This window comes from Agaricus bisporus (genome assembly GCF_000300575.1).
Source record: "Agaricus bisporus var. bisporus H97 unplaced genomic scaffold AGABI2scaffold_1, whole genome shotgun sequence".
In the NCBI taxonomy this organism is placed as follows: Eukaryota; Fungi; Basidiomycota; class Agaricomycetes; order Agaricales; family Agaricaceae; genus Agaricus; species Agaricus bisporus.
Genome location: NW_006267344.1, coordinates 1,392,630 through 1,409,241, shown reverse-complemented (window position 1 = coordinate 1,409,241; position 16,612 = coordinate 1,392,630). Strand labels below are relative to the sequence as shown.

General features: G+C 47.2%; 6 protein-coding genes across 6 annotated transcripts; 2 read left to right on the top strand and 4 right to left on the bottom strand.

The window, feature by feature from the left end:
* Positions 1-9: 9 nt before the first annotated feature.
* AGABI2DRAFT_197170 (hypothetical protein) lies at positions 10-2,001 on the top strand. The gene is made up of 7 exons (XM_006454207.1): positions 10-95; positions 149-162; positions 209-385; positions 452-513; positions 565-1,255; positions 1,302-1,397; positions 1,454-2,001. The coding sequence occupies exons 1-7, from the start codon at positions 17-19 to the stop codon at positions 1,997-1,999; spliced, it is 1,665 nt and encodes a 554-aa protein (XP_006454270.1). The 5' UTR covers positions 10-16; the 3' UTR covers positions 2,000-2,001.
* Positions 1,973-4,268, bottom strand: AGABI2DRAFT_214100 (hypothetical protein). Its single transcript, XM_006454206.1, has 12 exons — positions 4,170-4,268; positions 3,980-4,120; positions 3,862-3,928; positions 3,714-3,811; positions 3,616-3,648; positions 3,496-3,558; positions 3,319-3,433; positions 3,005-3,262; positions 2,569-2,749; positions 2,469-2,517; positions 2,146-2,407; positions 1,973-2,096 (listed from the first exon to the last, which is right to left on the bottom strand). The coding sequence occupies exons 2-12, from the start codon at positions 4,081-4,083 to the stop codon at positions 2,040-2,042; spliced, it is 1,287 nt and encodes a 428-aa protein (XP_006454269.1). The 5' UTR covers positions 4,084-4,120; positions 4,170-4,268; the 3' UTR covers positions 1,973-2,039.
* A 771-nt stretch (positions 4,269-5,039) lies between these two features.
* Positions 5,040-9,384, bottom strand: AGABI2DRAFT_182243 (hypothetical protein; the record flags this gene model as incomplete). The annotated part of the gene is made up of 14 exons (XM_006454205.1): positions 5,040-5,344; positions 5,402-5,629; positions 5,677-5,820; positions 5,870-5,909; positions 5,960-6,209; positions 6,262-6,521; positions 6,573-6,606; positions 7,023-7,157; positions 7,206-7,614; positions 7,665-8,149; positions 8,204-8,478; positions 8,557-9,006; positions 9,058-9,151; positions 9,200-9,384. Coding segments are annotated over 14 exons (3,134 nt in total), but the record flags the coding sequence as incomplete, so codon positions are not given.
* Positions 9,385-9,451: 67 nt separating this feature from the next.
* Positions 9,452-9,778, top strand: AGABI2DRAFT_147615 (hypothetical protein; the record flags this gene model as incomplete). The annotated part of the gene is made up of 1 exon (XM_006454204.1): positions 9,452-9,778. One exon carries the CDS (start codon positions 9,452-9,454, stop codon positions 9,776-9,778), a length of 327 nt encoding a protein of 108 aa, XP_006454267.1.
* Positions 9,779-9,951: 173 nt separating this feature from the next.
* On the bottom strand, positions 9,952-14,747 carry AGABI2DRAFT_114019 (hypothetical protein; the record flags this gene model as incomplete). The annotated part of the gene is made up of 14 exons (XM_006454203.1): positions 9,952-10,473; positions 10,522-10,707; positions 10,759-11,002; positions 11,054-11,180; positions 11,235-11,753; positions 11,804-11,957; positions 12,010-12,098; positions 12,149-12,257; positions 12,310-12,812; positions 12,862-12,960; positions 13,012-13,110; positions 13,163-13,335; positions 13,392-13,490; positions 13,540-14,747. The coding sequence occupies 14 exons, from the start codon at positions 14,745-14,747 to the stop codon at positions 9,952-9,954; spliced, it is 4,131 nt and encodes a 1,376-aa protein (XP_006454266.1).
* A 278-nt stretch (positions 14,748-15,025) lies between these two features.
* AGABI2DRAFT_189537 (hypothetical protein) lies at positions 15,026-16,595 on the bottom strand. The gene is made up of 7 exons (XM_006454202.1): positions 16,455-16,595; positions 16,321-16,395; positions 16,226-16,266; positions 16,015-16,165; positions 15,554-15,948; positions 15,369-15,497; positions 15,026-15,309 (listed from the first exon to the last, which is right to left on the bottom strand). Exons 1-7 carry the CDS (start codon positions 16,494-16,496, stop codon positions 15,114-15,116), a joined length of 1,029 nt encoding a protein of 342 aa, XP_006454265.1. The 5' UTR covers positions 16,497-16,595; the 3' UTR covers positions 15,026-15,113.
* Between the last annotated feature and the right edge of the window lie 17 nt (positions 16,596-16,612).

Below are 16,612 nucleotides of genomic sequence, written 5' to 3'. Positions count from 1 at the left end.
TAGAACTACCACCGACATGCCTCTCCTGCGCGACTTCAATCGCGGATATCGACACCCCTTTCTCTTCGGTATCCACTACTTGGGCGGTGTAGGAGGTCAGTGCTTTCTCTCGATATCCCGGACTCCCCTTAGTTCACCGGCTCGACAGATAACCCGAGAACGGTCCGTGCTGGCATGTTGACAGCTCGTATATCTGACCTTGCTGCAGGTAGCCGAACTTTCCATGTCGAAATATTCTGCGCTCCTGCGAACCCAAAAACACTGGTGGACAAAATATAAAGATGAAAGCACTCGAAATGCATGGCGCGAGCTGGCCAAACTACCGAGCATTACATTTGTGAAAACCCCCTCGTCCTCAGTGGAAGTTGAACTCTCTCAGCAACAGGTATGGAGCAGAAATATTTTCTCTTTGAAAAGTGGGTTGGTCAACTGTGTTCGTTACATCTTTCAGATTGAATATGTCCTTGATGAGCTGTCCGGCTATGCGGCTCTCAGGGATACAGATAACCAGTGGTAAGTTACATAGGTACAACACTTGCGCTATTTATGACCATATTCGTCCAGTCAAGTATCTTGCTTTGAGCGCATCTGGGAGGCTGATTCACTCCTTTCGGCAGCAATAAACGATGAACTGCGGGTTTCACTTTATAAATTAGAACATCTACCGACTTGCACACGCAGCTGTGACGGTAATACCCTTAACTTAATTGATCCTATGCTCCATTGCCTGGTTTATAATCGAACACTCGTGTGGTACAATTTCAGGACTCCCCGGCCCCTTCCATCACCTCCAATTCCCGACATATATACCGTCTGCCCTCGCTTTGCTCTCTTGCCCACTGATATCTTCGTCGACGATTCTCGCCAAGTCAAGTTCCTCTCGTACATCAATAACCTCCACAGGGACGATCATGCTTCTCTATATACCCTTCTCGAAACCTGTCTCACCAAATTCTTGCCCCTTTTCGAGCACTCGCTGACAGACTTGCACCGCAATAATCCGCTCCGTCAACGAATACCTGGCTCGTGTAGATACACTATTTGGGAAGAACCCGAAGCTCCGGAATACTCTGATGACGAAGAAGGTTGGTCTGCATACGAACGTGATATGCGGCACTGGGTGATGAATAGGCCTATTGAACTACCCAGTGTTCCTCACACTGGATATCCTGGTGGTCTGGAGGACAGAAAATTCCTGGTATCTTTGCGCGGGAGGAAACTACAAGTCATTGTTGACGTTACCGAAACGCGTCTGGTAGGTCTAATTGATATATGTGTCGCCATCCTAACTTAGATATTAGCGTCCACAAGGGCCAGGGTTTGCTGGTGGTGCATGGCATGTCAAAGGTATGCGAAACGAACGCATAGTCGCCTGTGGAATCCATTGTTTGTCTGCAGTGAGTATTTCACGTCAGATGAGATTAATTTTCTCTGATGCGACCTGCTCGTTCAGGACAACATTACCCCTGTTTCGATACAATATCGCATGGCCGTAACCTATCCTCGTGGATTTTCTCCGGGTGATGCTGGAGCTACTTTACGAACTTGGGGATTCAGCGACGGCGACGCCTGTCACCAATATATTGGTGAGATACCACTTCGCAAAGGGCTCAGCTTCGTTTTCCCCAATATATACCAACATAGACAAACTTCCTTCGAGCTTGTCGACACTGATCGCGAAGGACGACTACTACTATTGATGTTCTACCTCATTGACCCCGAGATACAAACCATCGTGTCAACGGGATCTGTCGCTCCACAACAGAAGGATTGGATAAAGAGAGCGCTCGAGCACGCCCTCAGCTCACACCTTCCGATAGAGCTCATCGACGTGATTTTTTCATTTGCTGAAGGATTGATGGATCTGCAAGAGGCAGAAGAATATCGTGATGCTTTCGTGGACGCTCAGGCCATTTTTCGTGAAGCTAATAATAATTACCACTTCTGCATCCCTTTCGACGTTTGGAATGGGCCAGACTTTTCTTTTACAAATTCTTAACGAACTGCGCATACATTTCTTTGACTGCTATTATACCACGTTAATGAGAAGGAACACCATCGTCTCCAACTGTGAAGAGTCTTGGGTGCCTGGCAATCTGAACTACTATTACTGTACGCCTTGCCTTGAAAATGGGTGCTACTCACAAATGACCGGGCTCTCTTTCCGAAGACATACATGGGAATTGATGCAAGCCAACAGAAGGCTTGGCACCCAGCCAAAATCAACAAAGATGTCTTGACACCTCTGCTCTCGACCATGCCATTCACGAAGAACGTGAACCCATATAAGACCATGTTTTTTGTGAAATTGACCACAGCCAGCACATGCAATGCGTGAGGTCCATGAGTATCCAACAAATAAGTGATCGATGCTGAACCACTCATAACCATGCTGAAGTTAGCCATTCTATGTAATGTGATCAGTCATGGTCATATCTGAAGCTTGAAGGGTGGATGAATTGACGAACGCCATGCAAGCGACGGCTCCTATCCAAGGCATATTATGTGTCGTGCCAACTAATGTCATAAAGGTTAAGAGATGCGACAATGTATCAGTTGATCACTCACCTGCCCAGCCCGCATACCCAAAGACACCAAGTACCATTGTAGAGACGAACCATATTCTGAATTCGGGTTCATAAATACCCTTATTATACTTTGCCAACCATACGGTTCCCCAATCCGTCAAGGGACCTGATATCAAAGTTGCTAACACAATACCAACAAGTCCTCCGAGATTCGTTAAACCCTTAATATTTGTGATGATAAATAAAAGATGCTCCTGAGAAGACCAAAACTCACAATTTGAGAAGCAGTGAAATTGTATTCAATGGTAAAGATGGTGGAGGAGCAGATTGGCAACAAACCTATGGTGTTCGTCAGCATCCTAAGCAATGGAAACAACAACTGAACAGCGTACTGAGCCAAGCAGTTTGCATTCCATACGCTAGAAATACAAACCAGAACTGAGTATTGTTCATCAGTATATGCAATCAAGTACAACGGTGATAACACTCAGAATACTCACCACTGGAGAGAGGAGGAAGGGAAATGGCCGGAGAAACAGTTTAAACAAGTTGACGTTGGTGAACGTGCCGTGCCAGATCTTTAATTGTTGGGGATAGCTCGCGCGGGAGGGTGACACATGGTTGCTGGAGCTAGAACTTTTTTCTTCGTCATTGACACAATTATCGATTCCTTTGGAATCCGAAGAACGATGCCCCTCGCTCAGGCCATTGTTGGTTTCTCGAATAAAGGTCGTCTAAAGCCAGAAATCGGTGGTCAACCTCTGAAAGCGACCTGGAAAAGTTCACTAACCTCCGGCACGAAGAAAAACACAAGTATCACTGCAAGTCCAAGAGGAATTGATACAAACCAGAAACCCATCTGCCATGATAGGTTCTGTATGACATAGCTATATAACAGAGGTCCGCTGTTGGGAAAGTTTAAGCTGTCTCAAATGATCTCTTGTTCTCCAACGTAAACAACACTGACAGCGTAATGCCTGACAAGATTGAAAAATGCCAAATGACGTTGCGACTGCCTCGTTCGTGGACACTGAACACAAAAGTCAACTCGGTCTGCATAGCTGTGACATAAAACTAAAGGTCGTACAAGTAAATTTGTTCGAGCGTCGATGCGACGAGACTGGTGAAAGTTTACATCCATCAGTAAACCATCGACCCTGGAAAGATATTCAGAGGTGAAACCACCTTTGCAAGGCCGACATCCCAAAGCCTTGAAATACACGGGACGCGCGAATTGATGAAATGCTGGGGCTAAGTGCGCACCAGATGCATGAAATGAACATCTAGATTTTATAAGCAAATCGTGAGTTCTTTCTACCCCCCCCTGACATACCAAGAAAACAGAGGCTAGATACACTATTCTTTGTCCAAACTTGGCGGCTAAGGCATTCTGAGCTAGCCTAAACAACCGTAAGCTTTGAAGAGATTCTTGTCTATGAGAAACCTCGTACATGAAGCAACCCAAGCCGAGCAAAATTGACCCAAATGCAGAAGCGACATCGTCTACACTGAGAGCAAATTGCTGTGAGAGTAAAACATATCCTGGAGCGACCATGGGACTAAGGGCGCCGTCTAATGACGCCGCAAAGGCTCTATATCATATTCCATTAACAAGTAGCTCATAATGTGTTTGCAACTTACAGCGTCCAGAAGCATAGTTCCTTCTTCCATCGAGGCCAATTCAAGCTATTATCGTGGATGTGGTCAAGCCATAAAGGTGGGTGGTTACTCAGCCAAGACTTACGGGTCGTTTGGATCATCAGATGGCTGGGGCACTAGGACTATATGAGAGTATTGGCCACTTCCCATTTTCATTTTTCGTGCTTCATTGATGACGACCTATAATCGGTATTGATTTGACGGTGTATCTCGACATAGAAAGCAAATCAGGTCACCTGTTTACCTCTGCTCACACTGAGGTCGGTGAGCAGCGCTGTTCCCGGAACGTTTTCTAAGTAATGGTCCTCTGGTTCAAGTTATGAGTGTGCCCGTGTAAGGCGATCGAAGAGAGTTTACCGAGTATTCCAAACGCCATGAGTTGACAATGTGGGGGTGGGATATACAGCTTTACAGCACTGTTGGCTCTTTATATCTCTGGATATAAAGCTGCCGCTTGACAATAATTCCCATTGGGTTGGAGTGCACCAGAGCTTTGATTCGAAGGCGTTTTCAGGCCAGGTGATTGACACGCCGGACTAATACCGTTCAGAACGTGAATCGTGGAAAACATATTCCCTGATAATGTAGGAAGGATCAGTGAGTAAGAAATGAATACATACACTTTCGAGTCACAGGTTCTGCTTGATAGAAGTCGAAGACTTAAACGTTTTATCCGTTATCCTTTGGGGACATGAAAAAGCTAACCGTCAGGGATTCATGGGAAAAACGCACCAGGATGCGTCAGCGTCGAAGTACTGGTTTTTTCCCTTTTCGTGCTTTTGGCTCTGAAAGTAGAAAATGTAAGTCAAGTGATCCTGTCTGCCTGTAAAACTGATTTTCGATGCCATTACATGAAGAAAAAACCGGGATATCCATAACTTCACGTCAAAACTAGACCACGAAAAAATTGCACAAAAGGGTGTGGAGTGGTTCCACAAAAGTGCGCATTTAACTAACTAACTTATCTGCAACTCGACAACTGGTGTTGTTAACAGGGTCATACAAGATGCCATCACTTTTCTCCATACCCAAGGGGATTCTTGCTCTGCCAATTCCAGAGATCTCGGCACATGGTCTCAAGATCCTGGGAAGCCTCAAATCCGAGCTCCTTCTCAGCCAGCGCAGGATCCGCTGTCAAATCTGGAACGTCGCCGCGCCTAATCAAGATGAGGCTGAGCACTGCCAAGTGGTGAGACAAAGGTTTAGAAGCTTACCGCCTTCCAATGATCTCATATTTGTAGTCAAATCCAGTAGCCTTGCGCATGGCTTCGGCAATTTGAAGAACACTCATTCCCTTACCTTTCCCAAGGTTATATGCTTTGAAGAATGCCTCCTGCTTTCCGCTGAAGATCTTTGAATTTCCAGCTAAAGCGTTTAGTGCCAGGACATGGCCCTTCGAAAGATCTAGAACATGTAGATAATCGCGGACGCAAGTTCCGTCGCTATATACGCCGTAAGTTTGATCGATAGGAAATAGTACGCAACGCACGGCGTAGGGTAGTCGTTTCCAAATACTTTCAGAACTGTGTCTTTGACTCGCCCGACAGCCATTTGAGCGAGTAACGGGAGTAGGTTTCCAGGGCGCCCTCGAGGATCTTCACCAATCAGACCCGAGGGATGAGCACCTGCAGGACTAGCAAACAATTAAGAGAATATTTCGACGTATAGATATATTATCCCACTTGAAGTAGCGAAGGGAAATTGCTCTCCATCTCGGATCCGCTGTACGACAGTCAGGAACAGTAGTTTTCGTAAGATATTTTTAGGCGTACATTGGCATAGATCCTCTATAATGGTCTCGACCATCACCTTTGTCTTGCCGTATGGGCTGTGTGCTTCTAGACGCGTTGTTTCGGGGATAGGAATGATGGGCGGTGTACCATAAACTGTGGCAGACGAAGAATACACAATCCTTCTGCAGTCATACTCATTCATGATCTGCAGGAGTGATACCGAGGCAGACACATTGTTGGCGTAGTAAGTTAGAGGCACTTCTGTTGACTCTCCAACGGCTTTGTAGGCCTAGAAAAGAAAAGGCATTAGGCAGCGGAGGAAGACCTAGAACGAGACTCACCGCGATATGCACAACACCCCAGATGCCACCTTTTCCGTACTTCTCAAAAACAGCTCTGATTTGCTCCGGCTTTGTGAGGTCACAGGTATGGGCGTCGATTTCTGTAGTTTCCCGCTCAGTAGCGGTCGCATTCTCGGGAAGTTCACTTTTCGAGAGTCGAGACACCCGATCTAGAGCAGCAGATTGGGAGTTGTGGTGGTTGTCTATCGATATGACTTTGTATTGCCTAGCCTTCTGGAGAGTGTATATGACGTGGGAGCCTAGAGATACCTGCTAAGTTGTGAGAGAAGGACGATCAGGACAGAGCATGCCTATGTAACCAGCACCGCCGGTCACGACCACGTTCTGTTCGATTCGTTAGCTAGCAGGTGTGATCGCATGTAATGTGGACCTACTTTGAGAGTCGGCTCAGAGGGCATCGCTGAGAAGGCCAAATTTTGGGATAGATTGGAATGAGACGGGTGGGGTAACGGGTTATCAGTGATCAATCGTATTAACTTGGATCACACAAGTTTTCCTGCTTTATTGTTCAATTGCATTTCAGATGTAAACCCAGGCTGGGTCAGGCTCCGGGCTGAGGCTACAGTAATAATGGGTATGTATTATCAAGACTGCATCTCCGCCCTTACATCTGGGTCCGACTTTGGTACACCGGCTGTTACTACAGATGACTGAGAGTCTGTTCGCATGAGCGGCTCAGAGGCCGGAGTTTTAGGGTTTCCTTCATCGATCGTGCTGCCCGTTTCCTCCGCCTTCTGAACTTTCTCTCTCTCTTGCCTTTCTTTCTCGATTTCCTGCACGAGAAGCCCTACGTCACCCGTGCCAATTTTTCCAAAGTGCTGCAGATGCTGATCGCGGGCTGTCCGGAGGGCTAGCCAAGCCCATCGTTGTTTATTCTAGACTGCAATCAAAATACAGCCTAACCATCGGGGGAAAAAACTCACTTCGTCAAATTTGGCAATTTGTGAATCTAGAGCTTCTAGTTTCTTTACGGGTGATGGTGGAGCAGGCGCTGGAGGTGCAGGGCTAGATGCTGGCGCTGGTGCAGGTGAGTTCGATAAGGGTTGCGACTGAGCGTTGGGCCGCGGTGGAAGAGATGGATGAAGTGGAGATGCCATCGCAACACTAGATGCCTGGCTTGAGGGGGCTGCGAGTGTAGGTGCGGGGGTGGCTGGAGCATCGACGCTCATTACTGCATCACCACCGGCTGCCTCTTTCCCGGCATCCTGGGCCTGAGCTGGAGCTTCCTTCTGGGCTTGCCGTTCTGCGATCTGGGCAAGGGTTTTCCTGCGTAGCTCGATACGATTGTCCTCTAATTTAATTTTCTTGACGAAGTCTTTGACGTCACCAGGCCTAGATATAGAGAGTTAGAGGATATCATATTGAAAGATATGACACGCAACTGGAAAGAATTTTCCAAGTCGTGGAGGTCACAATAGCCCATTTGCCATATGTCCGTCAGCGGAGCTGATCCTAACGTGTATGGCCAGTCTTCACGAGTCGTCCTCATTTTCTCGCGCAGCTCTTTGGTCGCCTCGAATAATCCTACATTCCTATCGTCTACCCGAGTTGACCAAGGTTCCTTGTCAAAAGGAGCACAAAGCTCGTTCTTCCACTTAACCCAATTCTTCTCGCGCTCTAAAATCGTTTGCGTTGTCTCAGCAAATGCGCGGCCATTTGGAGTAGTTTGCTTGAGCTCCTCCATGGACTTGCTTAACGTATCCTGAACCCATTGTGTATCTTCCGCCTCCAACGTGAAGTCCATTTGTAATGACCTATTCCGCTGTGTTGCCCATGCAGCCTTTGTACCTTTGGTAAAGGTGAGAAGATGTTGCAGTAAGATCATCAACTGGAAGAGGAATTGACGACGGAAATGCGTGTCGGCAATCTGATGAAACGTTATTGAGTCAAAGAGGAAATATGGAAAAGGAAGCACGAGTACCTCGAGATCAAGAAGGTCGGGAGAGGTCAAAAACTTGGCGAAGAAATACTCATTAACATTCGACTCCTCGGGCTCAGGTTCTCGTTTCCTCTTGTTCAGAACGACACCAGCCGCAACTCGACTTCCCATCATGGCCCTTTCTTTTGCTGTCGCTTCCTTGATGACGGGCAAAACCTTATCGATAGCTTCTTGGAACTGAGAGAAAGCCTCTTTGTTGGCGAAGATCGAAGGTTTCGAAAATGGGTACTGAAGGTGCCAAAATGTATTGTAAAAATCTGGAGAGAGTCGATTTAGTTATTCGAGAGATTAAATAGAGGACAACGGGCCTTCTTTGTTGTCTCCTTTGGCCTGACCCGTCGGCGTTGCTTTAGTTTCTTTGTTGGAGTCAACTTGCATTGCATTATCCTCGGGGACTTCGTCCGACCGCGAAGACTCTCCCCGGAAGTCCATCATCTCCGCATTTGTATCCTCATCGTGTTTTGGATACCATACATCCTCCCAAGTTGGACCATATTCTCCCCGCAGGTTGACGCCGCTGCGCTCGCCCAGAGGGAAAACACCACTTAGGAATGTTAAAATCCGACCACAGAAAACGGTTGTAGATCCTGATTTTGATAGACGACGGAGCAAATCATTCAGCGTACGAAGGAGAATGAGAGCCTTTCCCTTCTGAGGCACCATGCCTTCAGTAAGCCTTGAGGAGCGAGCCTCGATCCAGGAAAAGATATGCGAACACGAATTGATGGTTTGCGTCTCTAGGAGATCTTGTAACACAATGAAGGGGAAAATTTGCTCGCAAGCATCTGTATTCAGGATTAGGTGGACCGCAGTGGTATGTGGCGAAAGCAGTTCACCTTGTTCAGTGAAAGTCAGGACGAGGTCCAGTCGAACTTTAACTTGTTCATAATACCTGGCACTGTCTTCCCTAAAAGCCACTCCCTCAGTCATCTTATGAGAAGTTAGATTAAAGATTCGCAGTGTCAGAATATCACGCACCGCTAACTTGAACACTTCATTTTTCAATAGATATTCCCATTGACTCTTCCTATTGTCAGGAGAAGATTTTCCGCGAGAGTCGTCAAGGGTCTTTTTGACGAGGGAGTTATACTGAGCTTGAGATATAGGAAGCGGTGGGAGAGATGAGAGAAGGGCGTCGAGAAACGGTTGAAGAGGGAGCATGGTGCCGAGTTGCAAACTGTCTTGTGATGTGACGACATTTCTTTTATATACACTTGATCATTTACAACTATGACCCTCGACAAAAGCACTCAGGATGGCACACCAGATCCGGCTATCCAACTCACCAATTCTAAGCAAGATTTGCTAGAACTGGCTTCTAGCCTCGCCCAGCGTGCAAATGACCTGCCCGATACCTCGATGCCTCTAGTAGCAGAGTTGGCGGAAAGCATCGCTGTGACGGACAACATAGCCAAAGGTGTTGAAGAACGGTTGGACGCAATTATCGAGAACTTAGATTCACTATTATCTGCTTTGGCGGAGGACTCAGAAAATCAGCAACATACCCAGCCTAGTGCAGTAGGCAACGGCGAGGGGGATAAGCAATCTTCGAATTAATGGCCCATCGAAAGGTGTTGTCCTTCGCGCTGTAACTTCACCAGCCACTAACGTATACTCAAGTCGTTACGACCTTGCCCAGAAAGCAAAGCAGCGTGTGTGTACGGAATTAATGCATAGGGATGCCTGGATTGGGTCTATGTTACAGATGCGAGTGGTATACAGACAGTCTTTTAATTTTCCTCTAAATCAGATCTGAACCGTTTAACAGTATCTACCACATTAGACCCTTTCAGAGCGAAGACGAGCTGCGATTTTACTTTCAATGAGAGGTTCGCGATGTAGGCACTGGGGCTTACTAAGTAGGGGTTCGCTGTCGAGCCAGTAGTATCAGCAAGAACTTCCTCTTTTGAGACTAAGCTAACATCAGAGTCATTGTACTTGAACCACGAGTCAGGTGCATCGGGTAGATGTCTTGAGTAGAAGAAATAATGGCCATATGATGGAGAAGAACCACGATGGATGAACACGGAAGTCAATTCGTATTCCACCTTTCTTGACGTGTTCCAAAGCTCTTCCAGTTCGTCCTTCAATGTTTTAGCACGTTGACGTAGCAGCTCAATTTCATCCAGTACGTGAGTTCGCTCTTGGTTTAAATGGAAGAGCAGGTCATCATCAACACCAATTTCCGATCCGTTCTCCAGGCCAGAGAGGAAACCGATGCTTTGCTCGATTGACATTGCGAACGGTGAGTTCTGAGAGAAGTCAGCAAGAAGTGGCGCAATGCAAAATGTTGAAAGTACCTTTCCCTCGGATAGACTCCTTAACCGCTCTCTACACACGTTCAGCTCCGATTGCAATGCTTTGGATTTGACTTTCTTCTGTGGTTCAACATCGTCCATGAATCTATCCAGAAAAATTGTTTCCCAGAATTTCACATAGGCTTGCGACTTGAACGGCTGTAAGGTATCTCGGTTGAACTGAACACGCTATAAGGCAGCTTCAGTGTAACGTATTCTCAATGGTTAATCTTCAACTACCTGCAGTTGGATCTGAAGTAAAGGTGGTACGTCAACAAGTGACATCTCCATCCGCGCTTTCCTCCCTTGAAATTCGACGACATCATCAAAATATCCACTCAGACCATCATATATATCGATGCCATCTTCTGCTACATTGACCGGAAGATGAGAGAATAGGTCAGTCTTGTCATGTACTGGTACGCGAGATGCGCGAGTTTCAACGATCCCCGTAAGGCGTTGTTTGATCTTCCCAAAGAATAGTCTGATTTGCTTAGGTGTATACTCGACGGACAATAAGAATTTCCATGCTTACCTCTTGACAATGCTAGCTCTATCTGAACTTGTTCCCTCCATGCTTCCGGTGCCACTGAAGTTGAGAAGTGCAGTCTCAATCTGAAACATGCAGTTATCCATGCATTCCGCGACATCGTGCTGCTTTCCTGTCACAGTATTATTGAAGCTTCACTAGCATATAGCAGATACTTGAATCTCACCGAACATCATATCTGAGGACGATGTTTCCGGCTTTCTTCGCGGCGGCAGTGGCGGGGGCTTTTGTGAGGGAGTCACATTTTGCATCTCAACATCCTCATTTTCGCCCTGACGCCGGGATGTTGAAGGTTCTGCTGCTGGATCTTTTGGTGACTCTCGGGGAACTTTGGGAGGCGAAGACACCAAGACGAAACCTTCTTTATCACGAGGGCTTTCACATATAGGGCTGTCTACCTCCATATCAGTTGATTTCTTTTCGTCACGCGCCCTCTTTCCAAGGACGGAAGGTGATTGAGGAGATGCCTCGCGTGGTTGGCCTGTCAAGGAAGGTCGAGATATTCCATCGTCAACCAAGGTTGCGTCAGTATCATTAGAAGAATCAGTCCCGCCTTTCTCAATCTCATCATCCTCTTCGTCTCGGGATGTGACTAATGCCAACTTCGCAAGCTCTATGGTGGGGGTGACGGCAGCCGTTTTAGAATATTCAAGATTGGAGAACAAATCGGCGAGCTGTCCGAGGACTGAACAGGACATCAGCTCGACTTATCGGGCCAAAAAAACCGTAACAAACATTTCTTGGACCGGATGATTTCGCGCCGGGTCACTAGGCGTCCTCCAACTCTGTGTTTTTTGAGCTCGTCGTCCGTCAATTTTCCCTCTAAAGTTGCGTCCAGTTTTGTGGTTGACATCACTGTCTCTCGCAATTCCTTGATCGTGTAGAAATACTGAGCCAAGTACATTAATTATTGGCACCACATGAGCTGATTGAAGGCATACTTGTAACAAGGAGTTGAGGTAGCATGTGTTTCCAAGTTGGTTAAGGCCTCTTGGAAAATCGGGGCGGACTTCGACCTTGATTTCTCCAGCTAGCCATGATTGAAACAAATGACTGAGATCGCTATAAAGATGGACTCACGGTCTTGGCCAGTCAATAGGAATTGACGCAGACGCTCACTGTCCCTGAAATCAGCAATGACTCCCAGAGCCTCACGCATAGTGTCCATCTGAGCTGGTCGCTCTTGTATCTATAGTTACTGTTAGCGGTCGCTCCTGGAAGTTTATTGGTATAATTCATACCCGCAACGCAAAGACGGTGATCAACATGTTTTCATCGACATTCTCCGGGACCTCCAGAACTTTGTATGCACGATCGGGACTCATCAGGCTGAGTTTTTTTGCTTGCCACACTTGTCGTAGCTTGTGCCTGCCTTGTGCTTCCGCGATTATACGTAGTGCCTCATTCGCCTTCCGCTGTAGGTCTGCACCATTGTCAGGATCTTTCCACGACTTCTTGATAGCTTCCTTCCAAGCACTCTCAACGAATTCGTCCTCCACATCATTGTCGAGTTCAACGCCCAGATCATAATTCATACCAAAGCCAAGAACAGCGGCGGCATTTTCCAACTCCTCCGTTGTGAATCGTTCGCGAGTACTTTCCGATATTAACAGGTCTTGTAACAACGGAGATGGTTCTCCGCTTGCCTCGACGGCTCGCACGATATTGGTAAGGCTGGTGAAGTGGTGGATAGTATCAGCAGGGTCACAGCGACATTGAGCCAGATAGGCAAAAGCCAATAGTTCTAATTAAATTAAACCAACGAAGTAACATGAGAAGGAGATTCGGCTAACCAGGTGAATATGTCTTCAACGTCAAGCCTAATACCTCGATGGCATCCTTCACGGGCACAAGAGCTGTTTCCAATGAATACGAAAACTCATTTCTGGGAACTTAAAACACCTCGGTGATTCTCTTCGGGGTCTAATACTGGGAAAACCTACTTTGGTCGGGATGTGCGCCCACAGCCCTCTGATACATTTCTCTCGCGCTATCAATCTCGACATGGCTAGTTCGCATCTTGAAATCCTTCAGGACATAATCTAAAGGCTTGCTATAGTCGATGAAACTGGCACACGGATAAAAAAAGCTTACGATATTTTTTTCGGAAGTGTTCAAGGAATGCGCCGGTCTCAATCCAAGCCCGAAGCAATTTGCGTCTCATAACATGACCGGCAGAATGTGTATCTTGCACATTCGGAGGCAAAAGAAGTAAATCAGTGCCCGTCACCTCCTCCGAGAAACCAAGAATTTGGAAGATGCGTTGACTGAGAGTAGGGTGAAGATCGGAGGGGGAGAAGTCACGAACTTGGACTAGGCTTACACGTTAGGATTCCAGCCGACCTTCAATCGGAAAGTATTGCTGGATGAGTTGACTTTTAGAGCTCTGACCTCTCCTTTCCATAAAATGTTCTCTAAAGCGCTGGAAGAAACTCAGTTTGTTCTTATATAATGACACACAAAGTACATACAGCACAATTGTCTCCAAGGCAATAACAGCCGCTTGCTCGCCGGTTTTTCCAGGAGGGGGATTCGACCTCTTGTCCTTGACAAAAATGTCCATGTGTCTTCGGGGTATGATGCCAGGTATAAGATCCGAAGCAACGAAGTAAAAGGAGCATTGGCAGCATATGTAGAGATCAAGAAGCATTCCCTCTTCCTCAGATTGCATGTCCTCAGTTGTTGCGTCCTTCTTGTGCGTTGTTCTAGCGCTTTCCATCTCCCATTCATCCACTTTTAATGGTGGAGTTAGCTTGAAAGCATCAACAGCCTTGAAGTACTTGTGGAAGTGGTGAGTTTTATTAAGCTGTCCTCCGACTTCCGAGGTGCAGGAAACTGCCTCTTTCCGACGCGCGTGATCCGGTAATGGAGGATGATCAGACTTGTCAAAGGAAGCTGCTAGAGGGGGATCGATCGAGGATGACTTCCAACTGAGAATGACCCAGCCATTGTCTCTGGGGCAAAAGTAAGCATTGGGATGTGGAACGGAAGTCCTGATCTCGTCTAGGGATGGTGGTGAAGTGTGAAGTGCTGCGCTAGGCGTTGGACTTGCAGTCCTTGTGTTCTCCTGCGGCTGGTGAGGGGGCCCGATTATATTGATGGAGAAAAGTGAATGTTCAGAGTCGTGTACATCTTCCAACAGCACTGGAGGGAGTACACCAGCGCCCGGCCGTTTGTTTGTGGTACGAACACCAACATCCCACCAGTTTTTCTCCTCATACTCCGAGCGACCATTGATGGAGACGTCTATCGAGCTCCTCGAGTAATAGTTGTTGCCTCCAGCAAAATTGTCGTTCCAACTGGATGACGCGCCTTTATTATTCCACGCGCTGACATCGTAATCCCGATTCCACTCATCTGTCGTCCAGCCGCCTCCCCCAGTATCATTGAGATCTGTCGATCTCGGAGCAGAATCCACATCTTTATCTTGTGCTGTGACTAGCTCTGGTTCACGATAGTCTTTTGCATGCTCTTCGGGAGGGATAAAGGAGGTGAATGTACTGCCAGGTTCTACAGTTGCAGAAGGGCTATTACGGTGTTGAGGCTGAGACGTAGAATAGAATGAGCTGGGAGGAATCGGTTCATCTATGGGCGTATTGGGTCTTTGAGCAGGAGATGATCTAGTAGCTCCGGGTATTGGGAGAGGTCGGCGGGGCCTTGAACTTTCTTTGTTCTCCATAAAACCTGCTGCTGAGAACCTGCAGCAAATAATGGTCTGTTATTCCGGGTCTGTAGGATGACACACAAGACATACAGCTATCAAAGGACGAAGTGGATAGATTTCGAGATCGTAACGAGTAGAATCTTGGAATGACTGGTCTCCAGATGTGAGAGATAAGTCCGCAGCACCTCAAACTTGCGAATAAACTACCGAGCAGGATGAGGCAGGTCAGGATTGTTATACGGACGAGAGGTCACAGGTGCTCAGGCAAGTGAGGGCGTCACCGCCTCGGTGCTTATGTAATGTGTGTATTGAGCATGCTCATGAACCAATTTATTACTTCCGACAACGACAGACATCCCGTTACTTCAATATCTCGCCAATTCAGTCGGCAATCTTAATCAATAGTTTACCCGTCGTCTTCCCTCCCGTCAGATCCTGCTGAGCTTCCCTCGCACCTTCCGCCGTGAACGGATACTCCTTGAAAATGTTGATTTTCAATTCACCATTATCCACCAATTTCCAGACTTGTTGGCCATAGTAAAACGCCTCCTCAGCGGTAAACACATATTTGGACATCCTTACAACAACAGCCCAGACTGTCAACATGAGTATGTCAAGAAAAAAGGAACAACTGACGTAGGTCGGAGTAATTTGACGTTCTTCTCTATGAGTTTGAGCAAGGAGAAAGGTTCCACAGCACCCGAAGCGTTCCCAACAGAAACGATGGTGCCCTTTCGTTTGATCATTTTGAAGTTGCTATCGAATCTATTTACGGTGCCTCGGTAAGTCCTGGTCGTGGCCGGTTTTAAATAGATGCTTACGTTGTTTTTCCAACCCCATCGAATATCGCATCGACACCTTGGCCATTCGTCAATTGTAGGACTCGCTGCACGGTATCCTCCTTGGTGTAGATGATGACATGGTCTGCACCACGGGATTTGGCAAGCTCTGCTTTCTGTGGAGTGGAAGTGGTCCCAATCACTGTGGCGCCAATACGTCTCCCTAGCTGAGCGAATAACAGACCAAGGCCACCCGCAATGGTATGAACGAGAATCGTGTCACCTTTCTTAACTTTATAAGCCTCTTCAAAGAACGACACGGCTGTTATCCCCTGTAAAGTAGCAGCAGCAGCAACGCGAGTGGAGATGCTGGCGGGAACTGGAAGCGCAAGCTTCCATGGAACCGATATGTAGGTCGCATGGGTGCCCATGAAGTCCTAGAACATGATTTAACAGAGTAGATCAAAGACAAGCGCCGACTGTCTTTCGAGTCGCTGACTAACCGCCACAGCGACCTTCCCGCCCACCGCAAAGGCGTTCTTCTTGAAGGTCTCGTCATTCAAAACAGCGGGATCTGTGGGTAAGGCTGCGATGGTACCCGCGACTTCTTTACCGAGAATGGCTGGCAATTTTTCGAGCGGATACAAGCCAGAGCTAAGTTGTACAAGATTGGCATTCAGTAAGTCGGCAACTTCAGCGACTAAATTGCCCCACCGGAAGTAGGTGTCGATGAAATTAACACCACCATATTCAACCTGATTATAGTCAATTCAAAGGCTCTAGGTAAGCACAGACATCTTATCGCGAGCCTTGATGACAACATCTCCAGGTTTGACTTCGGGAAAGGGTCTCGTCGTCTTCTCTATCACTTCGACGCCTCCAACCTGTTATCGAATGGCGTCATCAGCAGTCGCGTCAGGATAGGAACCGATGGTCAACTCACTTTCGGGATGGTAATAGCTTCTACAGTACTAGGAAACGACATTGGTGCGCTGGTATACAGTCTTCCAAATGTTAAGTGGGTAGATAATCGGGTAAGTCTGGTATATGGTCGGTTCAGCAATGGCCGGATAGGCACGAGTCGGTTCAACATAGCCATCT

Excerpts from the sequence above, each read along its gene's own strand:
- AGABI2DRAFT_189537 (XM_006454202.1), bottom strand. The coding sequence starts at position 16,496 with ATGTCGTTTCCTAGTACTGTAGAAGCTATTACCATCCCGAAA. Across the intron at positions 16,396-16,454 it reads AAGCTATTACCATCCCGAAA|GTTGGAGGCGTCGAAGTGAT; the intron begins GTGAGTTGACCA and ends ATTCGATAACAG. Across the intron at positions 15,949-16,014 it reads GCGGGAAGGTCGCTGTGGCG|GACTTCATGGGCACCCATGC; the intron begins GTTAGTCAGCGA and ends ATCATGTTCTAG.
- AGABI2DRAFT_197170 (XM_006454207.1), top strand. The coding sequence starts at position 17 with ATGCCTCTCCTGCGCGACTTCAATCGCGGATATCGACACCCCTTTCTC. Across the intron at positions 386-451 it reads TTGAACTCTCTCAGCAACAG|ATTGAATATGTCCTTGATGA; the intron begins GTATGGAGCAGA and ends TACATCTTTCAG. Across the intron at positions 514-564 it reads AGGGATACAGATAACCAGTG|TCAAGTATCTTGCTTTGAGC; the intron begins GTAAGTTACATA and ends ATATTCGTCCAG.
- AGABI2DRAFT_214100 (XM_006454206.1), bottom strand. The coding sequence starts at position 4,083 with ATGGTCGCTCCAGGATATGTTTTACTCTCACAGCAATTTGCTCTCAGT. Across the intron at positions 3,559-3,615 it reads ACGCTCGAACAAATTTACTT|TGTCCACGAACGAGGCAGTC; the intron begins GTACGACCTTTA and ends TTTTGTGTTCAG. Across the intron at positions 3,263-3,318 it reads TGTTTTTCTTCGTGCCGGAG|ACGACCTTTATTCGAGAAAC; the intron begins GTTAGTGAACTT and ends TTCTGGCTTTAG.